General features: G+C 36.1%; 1 protein-coding gene across 1 annotated transcript in view; it reads right to left on the bottom strand.

Moving 5' to 3' along the window:
• Positions 1 to 1,924: 1,924 nt before the first annotated feature.
• The window catches only part of LOC121387810 (adhesive plaque matrix protein-like), a 29,483-nt gene continuing 16,833 nt past the window's right edge, over positions 1,925 to 14,574 (bottom strand). The window contains exons 3-6 of the mRNA XM_041519026.1: positions 11,204 to 13,035; positions 9,229 to 9,447; positions 3,854 to 3,988; positions 1,925 to 2,345 (exon numbers count right to left, since the gene is read on the bottom strand). Of these exons, the coding sequence (XP_041374960.1) occupies positions 2,144 to 2,345; positions 3,854 to 3,988; positions 9,229 to 9,447; positions 11,204 to 13,035 (2,388 nt within the window). The 3' untranslated portion in view covers positions 1,925 to 2,143. The remainder of the gene's footprint in view (positions 2,346 to 3,853; positions 3,989 to 9,228; positions 9,448 to 11,203; positions 13,036 to 14,574) is intronic.

Below are 14,574 nucleotides of genomic sequence, written 5' to 3'. Positions count from 1 at the left end.
ATTCGACAGCTTTTGCCACAATGGACTTTTTATGCTGTTAACTGCATTAGGAAAAACGCAGAGGGTTTCCTCTGATGACTGATTAATCAATCAATGTGCTCTAGTGGTGTTGTTAAAAAACACTTTTTTATCTGCTGTTAACTGCGACCTTCGTAATACACACACGTACCTGTAATGAAATATATAGATTATAACTAAACTATTCGTCCTACTCCTTGATGAAACAGCCCTCTTTCAGTATTACCATCATTATTATTATAGTTTCATTCTAATTGTTTTACTTTCCTGAAACCTTTATTTTGCGTGATGTTCACTCTATATTATTATATGATTTTTAAAAATATAAAAGCCATGTTTTATTTTAGCATAGAGTAAAATTCTGTAAACCATTATTTGCAGAATTAATGTATTCACATTATATCATAACATATAAGTAATATTCTCTATATAAATATATTCTGTGGTGTATTGACAAGTTTTTGATTCTATAATTCCAGTATTGTTAGTGGTACGCAAATGTGAGTGTTTTGTATATATTATAACCTTCTTACTTTATCTACCTATCATTTCAATATGGTTGTAGTCTTCGTGAACTTCTAATGTAATTGATGTAATTCTGTAGATGGAATGCCTTTAGCAACGAATATCTTTTAAAGAAATAAAATGTATTGTCACTTTTAATGATGTTGATTGTTATGAATTATTTCAGAGGTACCAGAAAGACTTAAACTTACATAACCAACTATTAAATCAGTTCAATTGAAGGTGTGTTTAACTTTTATACAAATAATTCCTAATCAGTTTAAAAAACGGGACTGTTTTGAGTGTGCAGCCATTGTAAGATGTTTGCAATAACAGAGCCTTGTTGGCGACTAACATTTTCTTGTTTAGAATACCATTTTCTGTATATCGAATGTGTTTGCGGTCGTATACTAATGTTTGTAGCACTCAGTTTCTTTAATTCGTGATATATATTTGTTCGTACGTACGAAATTATTGGGAGTTAAAATCCGGTTTAGGCATTAGGACAACAACAAACACCTTGTAAATATAGACACTGATATTTTAAATAAAAAATGTATTTAATTTGTATGTTACGTCATCGAAAAGGCTATATTGGTCGGAAACATTTTACAATGGTTGTAAACTGAGGACTGTCCCCTTAAAAAATCGAAAACGCGAAAAAACACGTGTGGTATTATTATATTTTATGTAACAATACACAAACAGAAAAATATTAGACTAATCCAAATAGGCCATGTGCTACATAGGGACCTCGTGCACGTCCCCCTCCCAACCCCGCCCCACCCCCACCCCCCACCCCCCATCCACCAACTCTACTACATTATATGCTTTAGAAGCCCCGATATGTTCTGAACGTGAAACTAACTGTAACATTGAAAACATTGGAATACACTACACAGTGTGTCACCAGTGTTTGATGGTAACCTACAAAATTTCATTTTTTTCGTTGATGACAGGCCTTAATCGATATCCTGTGATTTGTGTGCACCAAAATGCCAACACATGCGTCAGTGGCATGCATTATATTTAAAAATCAAAGGCTATGATCGTCTGACCCACACGAATGTTTTAATGTCGGATATCCACTAAAATTCCATGAATTAGGCCAGGTTACTGATGTGGTGGTTGTTGGTGGGGTCATTCTATTTCTTCTTTTATTTATTTATATGGTGTGGGCTCTCTCTCTCTCTCTCTCTCTCTCTCTCTCTCTCTCTCTCTCTCTCTCTCTCTCTCTCTCTCTCTCTCTCTCTTACACACACACAGAGACTGACTCTCTCTCTCTCTCTCTCTCTCTCTCTCTCTCTCTCTCTCTCTCTCTCTCTCTCTCTCTCTCTCTCTCTCTACCTCATTTTTCTCATTTTTGTATTTTTCAGAGTCGACCACAAAGACCAAAAATTTATTTTCCCAAATAAATACGCTTTATTCGATTTCTTGGTAGGATATATAATTAACCTCATTTATTCTTTAGACAAAAGAACAATATACCCAATCCACTGGTAGGTGTAAAGACCAACATGAACAGAAATACATATGTCTCAAGCAATCTGACAGTGCGTATGAAAATGCAGTGTTCATGCTAGCTGTTACTGTTTGCTTGAATGCGAGGAACGGTGAGCCTTCATAGCGGGATGCCTGACTTGTAGCAGTAGTACATCTTGCAGCTGCAGCCCGTGGGCAGGTACAACTTGATGGGTCGGATGCGCTTCCCGTACGTGTACTTCTCACAATACACCCACACAGACACCCACCGGTAGTCTTCGACGCACATGCTGTCGCCAGTCTTGTAGCCGCCGCAGTATTTACACGGCTTAGCAGGGTACCTGGAAAGATATTAAAGCATATTCTTTTACACATCCTTGTGAGAGATTACCAGTTGTAGATCTATTTTGCCTCCAGTTTACGTTGGAGATCACTTTTGAGATTTGTGATTGGTTGCTTCACCGTGATGTCCCGGTCGCCACAGCCATACTATCCAATGAAATAAACACTGTCGAAATTTAATGTTCTGTGGTGTACAACTTAACCTGAAACTGCTTGCTCTGTAACGCAAGAAGGTGCGCAAACGCCGTAAATGCGTTTTAGTTGGAAAACACGTTTAAATTTATTTTAAACCTGGTTTCTGAGGTTATGTAAGAAATAGAATACGACATTCATGTCCGTGAGATAAAATTTATAACAACTCGTTTAAACTGCATCAGCTCGCTTTCGCTCATTAGATACATTTTGAAAAATAAACTTGAAAGATAAATGGTATCTAACAACCGCTCGTATAGTGTTCTCGATGTTTGGAACACAGAATGACATAAAATGGTTCACACTTTGCAAGTATAAGTGTAACGCAATGTAATCAGTGTACTGTAGATTTACTAGGTTTTGTCTCAATACAAAATAAATTACTTAAACAGTACAAGTCAAACTCGACTGCATTGTAATCGTTTCACTGTATTTAGTCTATTTAAAAAATACAACTCTAATCTTTGTAACGGGATTGGTCAAACTGAAATAAAAGGTATGGACACAACTTAAGAATGATTCGCGAATATCAACAAGTAATACTAAAACGTAATTTGCACATGACGTCAAATGAATGTGATAGGATACGGTGGAAACTAATTAAAATGTCTCCCCTCACCCCATCAGGGTTTCTGCCAAAAAGGACGTTTTGTGTATGGTGGTATTGAATTGATGTTTTAGAATGCGAATGCCAAAGCAGTCGACGGGGGGGGGGGGGGGGGGGGGGAGGGGTCTGGGCCACCACCACCACCCTCCATAACGATGTTTTCATAGATATGTGATACATACCTGACTGTTATCATGTTAAAAGAAAACATTTCTGCACATCAATCAAAAGGATACTTTGCACATTTATCAGTCTGCACTATCAAAAAGAGGATACCTGTTTATTTGCATTTGGCACTTGCCATGAGCACAGTTCTTAATTGCCAACTTTAGTTTTCCCCATAATGGTGAAAGCATAGGTATCAGGTAACGAAATCCCACAGAGAGAACGTAATTGAAAAAGACAAAATGGTGAATCCGAATGGACTATAGTGATATATTTATATAGATCTCTGTTCACCTTGCTTTATATATTCCTTCCATAATGTGTCATCCTACTGTACATATGTAAAGAATAGTTTATAATCATTTAAAGCCAACATTTATCATACAGTAATGATAAGAGTCATTCATTTTGTCAAAAGGTCAACTTAAAAAAATTAAATCTGCAAAAAACATTTTTGGAGGAGGGCATTTTACCCGTTTTACCCTCTGGCAGAAACCCTGCCCCTCATTAAAATATTCTAGCTCCGCGCCTGTTGGTACTTACTTGCACTGACTGTACTGTATCATCTGGTATTTTGGGTTGATGACCCAACACTTGCCGTTGTACAGGTAGAAATGATACAGATAGTTCTTCTTTGCCGGACAGGCGTACTCGTCTGGGGTCGTCGGCTTGAAGTTACTGGAATGAAACATTTTTTAAAAACGTCTATAGTCCGTCCCACGGGGAACGCCCTTTTTCATTATATGGAATTTATAACAATTTATTTATTTATGAAACAATTGTTTTCTAAATTGCACACAAAAATAGTATTGTTTTGTTATTTCCAAAACACTTTTTCATTTTTTTCTTACGTCAGACCAAACTGAAAATATTTTCACAAAAAAAACATTTTTGTAGGAGAATGGGACGGATTATAGGCATAAGCGTACGAGACGGGGGAGGGGGCAACTGACCCCCAGGTGCTAGAGCAAATGGTCAAATTCGGGCAAAAAATATACAAATATTCGGGCAAAATGTGCTAACCTGAGATCTTTTTACCACGTATTTCCATCATTCTACCCGCAGAATTAGTTATAATCTATGGGGAAATGCGCAGTGATTCGTTTGTATTCCTATATAGCTGTTTGGCAGTGATGTTTATATAAATAAATGTTGCTAAAGCTCGTGACAAGTAAACATTATTTTTCTCGGGATATAAATCTGATAATAATTGGTAACTCTTTTATTATCCTCAATATATGTATTTTCCCATAGAGAGGTCGGTCAGTACATTTTACGACCTTTGATGTACTCGTCAGTGACACTGATTGACAGACAGACAAACATACATGTAGACAGACAGACAGACAGGTATTTTATTAGTCTCACCCAATATATACACAGTAAAATACATGAGAAATATTCTGATCTCAAATACTGGACATCCAATAACCAATTATTAATAAACCAATGTGCTCTAGTGGTGCCGTTAAACAAAACAAACTTTCTTTTTTCTTAATAAAAAATATAAATGCCATTCCTTATGGATTTGTGACAGATGTCGTGTAAAAACAGTTGATTATTTAATACAACTGTACTACTATATTTATATACTAAATGTAACATTTAAAGGAACATCCCCGGCGGTCTAGCCACTGCAGCATGTTTCCTGTCAATGTAGCTTTTCAACAATTAAAATTTCAGAACTTCATTTTCTTGCTTAAAACATCAGTTACTGTATATACAATTTGCTTCTGCTGGCAACAGCTACTACTTGTTTTCATGTCATTTTACTTTTTGTTTCCAGAAATGTGCAAAATGAATGGTAAAAAGTAACTTGAGCTACTGTAAACGCTAGGGCAACCGGAAACACAAAATACATACAGACATGCATACTCTGTTTAAAGTAAGAATATGTGATTAATAGGTAATGTTAATCGTTAAAATGTTTTTATTACATAGAAACATGTTGCGATGGTCACGGAATAAGCAGAATTCCTTAAAAAGAAGCAGGATTTGGTAAGATGCATTTATTGCAAATTTATGGTGACACAGAACTGCCATTGACATAATGACATAATTTAGAAATGTTTTTACAACAAAATTATATATTTGTATGCCTTTAGTCAATATAACGATATAATTAAGCTGGCATAAATGTGAAACTGTATCACACCATATTGTAAAAACCATCCCTTACCTTAACCCTAAATTATGTCATTGTGTCGATGGCAGTTTAACGCCACCATACAAACAGAATATTTAAGTTAGTATTTTCAGTATCAGTATTGTGTGTGCCCACAAATGCCCACAAATGTGACATGCACGGGCATTTGGTCCAACATAGATTTTTAACCTAATTTGGGTATGCTGAATCAAACAAAATATGTTGTACATCTGAGATATTACGTTTTATGGTTCAAAATGGCCGCAAAGTAAATGGCGGAAAATTTCCTGATAAAACGTATGTAACTGGTATCCCAATGATCTTTATAGGATTTGTTTTGGCATTAACATATATGTGAATACATTTAATTTACACAAATTTATGTTGAAAATCTGAAAATTTAGTTTTATTAATTAAAATGTTCAAAATCAAGATGACGGAAAACAAAATGGAGGCCATCTGTCATAAAATTTATAAAATCGCTATCCAATGGCAAATATGATGCTAAGAGTCTTCTTACTACTTTAACACAAACTGGAAGCCAAATTAGAGGCATTCTTACATTATTCATGATCATCCGTAAAAGTCCATCCACTGTTGAAGGTGGTGGAAGGTCTAGGGTGGTACGTGTAAGCGTGTTTTGTATGGTAATGACATTAAACAAACAGGTTCATCTGCGAACACCACGGTTTGGACCTTTCAGTTTTGCAGGTAAAACATTTAGTACTTTATCTATGCTCTCTACTTCAGGTCATACACTTTACAAACTAATTGTCGAAAGCATTCATATTTGTTCTCAGGAACCACCATTTTGTTTAGAGTCGTTTAATTTCCTTTGAAATATATAACATATGCAATAATAGTACTGCATCTCAGAGCATGATAACAAAACAAACTCAACGTTTTGCAGCTGATACTAAGAGGTGTGTTTCCAATGGTTTTATAGGAATGGTTTTCTAAAATTTTCTAAAAGGACGTCAGTGTCTTACTAATATGTAGAACAATATTTAGTGAGATAATTTTGACAAGTGAATTGCATGAATTACTATTCTGGTATCCGATTCCTCGTTGTTGGTCTTTATTGTTCAACATTTATATCGGTGTTACTACTCTACAATACATCTTCCTCAGTAAAACCATCCACCCTTTTTACATTCATTGCAGTCTTAAAAAAGGGTTTTAAAGAGGAAATGAGTTAATTTAACATTGCTTTCTGTTCAGTATGAGACACTGGCATCCTGCTCACGGGTTTGTATATCTTTAATTTGTGCATTTAGTTTCGTTAATAGACACTTGGGTATTGGTATCGGTAGAAAGTTATTCTTTATGATCAGCAAAGTATTCTCGTTCTGGCCGGCTTTATATGCTGTAAATAGTCTGTGTGAAATTTCTCATTCATTTCAAGCATTGTATCTGAATCGAATTATGTGCTTTGGGCCTTTTGACCATACAGTTATCACAAACATTTGCGAAGGATTTCATGTAACAACTGATGAACATCTGCATGATAGACAGTGCACCATCGACTAGTTCGTGTGATCATACAGATGTATTTATAAAACCATGTAACAACTGATGAACATCTGCATGATAGACAGTGCACCATCGACTAGTTCGTGTGATCATACAGATGTATTTATAAAACCATGTAACAACTGATGAACATCTGCATGATAGACAGTGCACCATCGACTAGTTCGTGTGATCATACAGATGTATTTATAAAACCATGTAACAACTGATGAACATCTGCATGATAGACAGTGCACCATCGACTAGTTCATGTGATCATACAGATATATCTATAAAACCATGGCAACACGTACCAACACGAATAGAGGTACTGATCCCAGTGATCATCAATCACTGCCCTTGTAAATACCGAAACCATTCATCAAAATGTGAAATCTGCATTCTGGTTAATATTAAAGTAACTTGTGAAATTATTACTGTTCGGATACATTAATACGGTAAATCTCTGAAAGGTAATGTTTAAGACACTGATTTTAGGGGATGGAGGTTAAAAAATAGCTATATATCTTTATGAATAATAATAATAATAGACCAATTGAATGCCCATTATGTTGGAGACAAATCTTTGTCATTTCATTGCCAGGTGATGCAAGATTTCATAATTTTGCTGATCCGGTTTAGGTAATTGGATATAAACCAGGCCTCGAAACATAAGTGTCGAAATAGGCCGGTAATTGCAGTGTGTGTGTGTGTGGGGGGGGGGGGGGGGGGCAACTGGAAGGATTAGTTATTAAATGTGAGGTGGTGGGGTTGGAGACACAGACCTCTAGGCTATATGTGAAATAAAGATATAAAATATTAATCCTCAATTTTAGCTTCAAAAGTTATATTAATCAACTGATCCCCAATACATTGATATTACCTCACCCCGCCCCCGCTAACATTTTAGATCCGCGCTTGTTAAAAACTAACGTTAACTATTTAAAATACATTTTAAAAATATACAAATTTTCGTTTAGACGGTCGCCTCCTATTTCGATGCCTGTAAACATTTTTTATATATATATATATATATATATATAGAGAGAGAGAGAGAGAGAGAGAGAGAGAGAGAGAGAGAGAGAGAGAGAGAGAGAGAGAGAGAGAGAGAGAGAGAGAGAGAGAGAGAGAAATAGATAGATAGATAGATCGATCGATATATATATAGATATATAGATATAGATATAGATATAGATATAGATAGATAGATATAGATATAGATATAGATATAGATATAGATATAGATAGATAGATAGATATAGATTAGTGAAATATCTTAAAATATCAGTGAAATAAAAGTGTTATCAATCACTCAGTGACGATAACACATTTTAGAGTGAAATTTTCACTATTTCACTCTAAAATGTGTTATCGTCACTGTAGAAAGTGTTATCTTCACTGTAAGAAAGCCGGAACTAGATATATATACATACATACATACATACATACATACAAGCACTTTTGCTGAAAATGGGACCTGACTATTTTAAGTGATGGCTTATTGCTTTTGCAGCGTGTTGCCATTGTTCCTGGATAGACATTATTTCATTTGGACATTATGAAAACTGAATATAACATGAATTAATCGTTTCAACATATTCATGTTCAATAAAAGTGGGCTGTGCCTGCCTTTATCGATTACCGAAGACAGATTTTGGCTTGAGAAAGCCTGGGAAGCATTGATTTAAACCTTCATATACATATGCATATAGCGATGATTTGAATAATGAAGCGATAAAACAGTTAAATAGCTATGTAAATCACAAGGAAGTAACTTAATGTTTTATTAAAAACGAATTCTCTCAACAGTTAATAAAGAATGCAGTAATAAATTATGGGTAAATAGTATGTTACAAGTCTATAATTGTTGGCAATATGTTTTAAATTGAATATGTATGTGTACGATTGAATTGGCAATAAAGTTTTAAAGTAATAATTAATGTCAAGTATTGAATTATTTGCAATTAATGTCAGGCGAAAAATCCTATTTGGTTGTTGAAACAGACATACATGCTGCACCCCATCAAGCAAAGTATCTTATATTTAGCTCAGAAACTTAGCTGCCACTCGTTCAGGGACGTACCTAACATGGGTCAAGGGGGAGGTAGCGCGTGCTAGCTCGAGTCGCCTCTAGCCTTCCCCTTAATGATATGTTGTCAATAAGGGGAGGACTAGAGGTGACTCGAGCTAGGCGTTTAAAAAAGACAATCATGTATTCATTAACTCTTTAAATATTTTTACCATTCCTAAACTAACTCACGATGGTTTGTAGTTTGTTGGGTAGACTTTCTCGGGGTACAGGTAGCTGTAATCCTTGTTGGCTGAAATTCCTGCCCCGAACCCGTCGAGAAGTCCGCCGTTATTAAAGGAGTACGGCTCGAATCCAAAAGCGAAACCAGCGGCTTTCTTCTGGGTGTCCTTGAAACCGACTATCGGCTTCAGGAATGGGCGTCTCTTCAACTCGTCCGTGATATAGGATCTGTGAGGGGGAAAAAATACATACTTACACGTACACGTACACGTACACGTACACAAATACACATGTGCAAGTAATGACAATTAAAAATAATAAAGTTGTTCACAGGCAATGAATAATTATAGAATAAAGTAGTGTAATAAGAAATGAAAAACTAATACATGCAAGTAAATATAACAAAATGTTTAAACAATTTGTTATACAAATAATTTATCAGATTCTACTCCTTAAAACCAGGCGAGAAAAATCCATTAAACAGAATTTCTGAGTACGTCTTTTAAAATTATAACTGGAATATACTGAAAAATTAAAAACTACTTTCCATACGCTGATGAATACATTTTAAAGCTATGCATGAATGAATGAATGAATGAATGTTTAACGACACCCCAGCACGAAAAATACATCGGCTATTGGGTGTCAAACTATGGTAATGCAAATAAATAAAGTGATGATCAACATCAATATAAAAATTCAAGGTTTAAACAAAAACAGTGTAAAGAACTGTGCAAAAATACAAATACAAATATCACAGAATTTTACGGACACCGAATTTTACTCTAAACTTCAATTTGTGCTGTATTGGCCATTCTCAAAGAGAATGTTACACCCCTGCACCACGGTGAGGTTACAGCACGCGCAGGGGCCTAAGAATAATAATAATAATTTGTTAAACCGTGCCTGCTTTTCTCAACACATTTTTCTAAAGTTTTTCACACACGAAAGCTTTGAGCTGAGGTCTTGATACACATTATTTCGATTCCCAAATTTAAAATAAATCTTACTAATAGAAGGGTTTTTTAATGGCATGGGCGTACGGGCCCTATTTTTGTAGGGGGTTGTTAAACAAAATTAAACAAAAATGCCCGAATCTGGATAACAACATTTATTCATATTAGCATTACTGCCAAACACCTATATAGGGTTGCAACTGCGCATTAATTTTTACATGGATTACAACTAATTTTGAGGGTAATACACGGTAAACAGGTATCAGGTTAGCATATTTTCTCCGGATATAAGTATAATTTTTCCCGAATTTGACATTTTGCTCCAGCATTAGGAGGAATTTGGACAATACCCATTTTAATTATTCATCAGTTGCTGAAAATTATCCAGTTGTGATGCACAACATGGGTCACTATTAAGAATGACGACTCGCTTCCAAGTTGCTATTGACGTCATACTGGATCACTAATTGGTTGAATTTGACCTGAGTTGTCTGTTAAACTGATTGAGGGTTTTGCATGGTTGTTTAGTTTGTAGTGTTTTGTTTTAAAATGTGGTTTTGTGTGGATAATTTTAGGCTCCCAACCCTTAGAATACCCAGTTAAGCGATAGTCATAAGCAAAGAAATAAGTATTTAGCCCTTAGAATCCGGTCACACGATAGTCATAAGCAAACAAATTGAGTATTTAGCCCTTTGAATACCTAGTCACGCAATAGTCATAAGCAAACAAATTCAGTATTTACCCCTTTGAATACCCAGTCACGCGATAATCATAAGCCAACAAATTAAGTGTTTAGCCCATTGTGTATGGTGATACATCTTTCAGCTAACATCTCAATAATTTAGATTTTTTAAACCTTAAATAATATTTTGCTCAGCTCGCAGCTCTCCTGTTCTACATCTTAATAGCTGACCAATTACAGTATAAAACTTCGTAAAAATACCCTTAAAATATAAACATATTGTCTATACTAATAGTAATAATACTCAGATAAATACAGAAATTACAAGATAACAAAGGGAGCTTACTGTGGATAACTGGCCTGGGAGCTAGAGAGTCGATAACCCTTGGACATATATTTATATTTGGTGCACTCTGGCGTGTACGGCTGGTTTGGATCACCATAGACTGGGTTTCTGGCCGGACCATTTCCTCCTGTTGGCCGTCTGTAAGAATTAACATGATCATAGGAATCTCTGGGAACATACTTCTGGCCATAGCCGTTCGGGCGGGCATTCTTAGGATATTTGTAGCCGCCATTTGCTGGAAGGTACTGCTGGGGTACGTATTGATTATGCTTGTCTGGGTATTTCGTCTTGGGCTGATACTGGTTATGACCAGACGGATAACCGTACCCATTCTTGGGTGGGTAATTCGTACCATGGCGGTCTACTGGATATTGGTTTCCATTGTGTGGCGGTACATACCCATCCTTGGGTGGATATTGGTTTCCATTGTGTGGCGGTACATAGCCATCCTTGGGTGGATATTGGTTTCCATTGTGTGGCGGTACATAGCCACCCTTGGTTGGATATTGGTTTCCATTGTGTGGCGGTACATAGCCACCTTTGGTTGGATATTGGTTTCCATTGTGTGGCGGTACATAGCTAGCCTTGGTTGGATATTGATTTCCATTGTGTGGCGGTATATAGCTACCCTTGGTTGGATACTGGTTTCCATTGTGTGGCGATACATAGCCATCCTTGGTTGGATACTGGTTTCCATTGTGTGGTGGAACATACGTATTCTTGGTTGGATATTGGTTTCCATTGTGTGGCGGTATATAGCTACCCTTGGTTGGATACTGGTTTCCATTGTGTGGCGGTACATAGCCATCCTTGGTTGGATACTGGTTTCCATTGTGTGGTGGAACATACGTATTCTTGGTTGGATATTGGTTTCCATTGTGTGGCGGTACATAGCCATCCTTGGGTGGATATTGGTTTCCATTGTGTGGCGGTACATAGACATCCTTGGGTGGATATTGGTTTCCATTGTGTGGCGGTACATAGCCATCCTTGGGTGGATATTGGTTTCCATTGTGTGGTTCAACATATTTATCTTTTGGTGGATATTGGTTACCATTGTGTGGTTCAACATATTTATCTTTTGGTGGATACTGGTTACCATTATGTGGTTCAACATATTTATCTTTTGGTGGATATTGGTTACCATTATGTGGTTCTACATATTTATCTTTAGGTGGATACTGGTTTCCATTATGGGGTGCAACATATGTATCCTTGGTTGGATATGGCTTTCCACTATTTGAGTCATCATAGGTGTCTTTGGTTGGATATTTGTGTCCACTGTGTGGGTCATTGTAGGTCTCCTTTTTTGTATACTGGTGTCCATTGTTGGTGTCATCATAGGTTGTCTTAGGTGGATATTGCTTTCCATTATTTTGATCATCATAAGTATTCTTAGGTGGATATTTCTTTCCATTATTTTGATCATCGTAAGTATTCTTAGGTGGATACTGGTTTCCATTGTGTGGATCGTCGTAGGTTTCTTTGGTTGGATATTGATGCTCATTATTTGAGTCATCATATGTGTTCTTGGTTGGATACTGCTTCCCACTATTCGAGTCATCGTAGGTTTTCTTAGGAGGGTACTGGTTGTCCGCATGGTGCGAGTCAGAGGGTACATACGGTTGGTCCGCGTGCGGCGACACTGGTGGCTGGGCATTTGAGTATTCTGTTGGATATTGGTCGCGTGCGTGACCGGGTTTCACGTCATCCTTGGGGTACTGGCCTGTCGGTGGGTACTTCTCTAAACCAGGGATCTTTGACAGTAACGGGTCAGTTCCTGAAAATATCTGCGCAGCACTATGCACAAGCAATACAAATGCCAAGAAATACTGAAAAGAAACCAAAATAATATTATTTAAATATGACTATTATTGTCAAGGACATTCAGATCCTTGAATGAATTTGTGAGTGGAAAGTTTATTTACTAATAGCATTAAATGGAATGAGTTGAACGCGGCTTGCTTTATGTGAGTTAAATACAAATACTGTTAAAGAATTGTGTTTTCTTAAAGTGTATGGGTTTGTTTTTGTTAATCTGAAACAACTCGCATTTAGGCAAATATTTATTCAAAGCATTTTAAAAATTTAAAGCCACTGCAACTGATACTTAATAATTTAGTCTTACATACTATTATCTGTATATGTTTGTTATATTGTCCGCTGATGTTCACACCATTCCATACATGTGTATGTTTATATTTTGTTAAAATATATTTATATAAATGATGAACTGTAATTGGTTAAAGTTAAATAACGATTTCAATTGAATTAAGACTTCCTTTCTGGCTACAATTACACAGAGACACGTTTCATCTACTACTGTCAGTAAATATACTAACCACACACTACAATTACACAGAGACACGTTTCATCTACTACTGTCAGTAAATATACTAACCACACACTAAAGTAGGACCTCAATGTTCTTAATCATATGTCATACGACATCTTATAACATATCATATGTGTGAATAATTTCAGGTAATTGTTTTACACAACACATATAAAATACAATATGTTTATAGTACCAAATCTATTTATGACCTCAGTGTATGACTTATTAATGGATATGTATCACTGTTTCCGTTGAAATGTCAGTGTATGACTTATTAATGGATATGTGTCACTGTTTCCGTTGAAATGTCAGTGTATGACTTATTAATGGATATGTATCACTGTTTCCGTTGAAATGTCAGTGTATGACTTATTAATGGATATGTATCACTGTTTCCGTTGAAATGTCACTCTATGACTTATTAATGGATATGTATCACTGTTTCCGTTGAAATGTCACTCTATGACTTATTAATGGATATGTGTCACTGTTTCCGTTGAAATGTCACTCTATGACTTATTAATGGATATGTGTCACTGTTTCCGTTGAAATGTCACTCTATGACTTATTAATGGATATGTGTCACTGTTTCCGTTGAAATGTCACTCTATGACTTATTAATGGATATGTGTCACTGTTTCCGTTGAAATGTCACTCTATGACTTATTAATGGATATGTGTCACTGTTTCCGTTGAAATGTCACTCTATGAATAGCGTCAGCCATAACTGCTTCTAGAGCTTCATTCTTAACAAGTTTGTAAAAGTATTTTATCATGATCATCAAGAAATCCCTATCTGACTCCATTGGAGTTTTAGATTAGGATTTACTCGGTTCTCAAAAACTTGGGCCTCGTTCCACGAAGCGATTTTAGTGCTAAGATCACTGTAAGTGCTTAAGGTGATGTTAACGCTAAGATCACTTCCTGAAACGTGACCCAGAGACCTAATTCTCAACGTTCTCTTGGGTTTCCTTAAGCAGCATTGCATCTTCATTGAATCCTTTTGCATTGCACTGCAGTGCGAGGTCGCAAA

The sequence above is a fragment of the Gigantopelta aegis genome, chromosome 2 (assembly GCF_016097555.1).
Source record: "Gigantopelta aegis isolate Gae_Host chromosome 2, Gae_host_genome, whole genome shotgun sequence".
Taxonomy (NCBI): Eukaryota; Metazoa; Mollusca; class Gastropoda; order Neomphalida; family Peltospiridae; genus Gigantopelta; species Gigantopelta aegis.
This window is presented reverse-complemented; position numbering and strand designations above follow the sequence as displayed.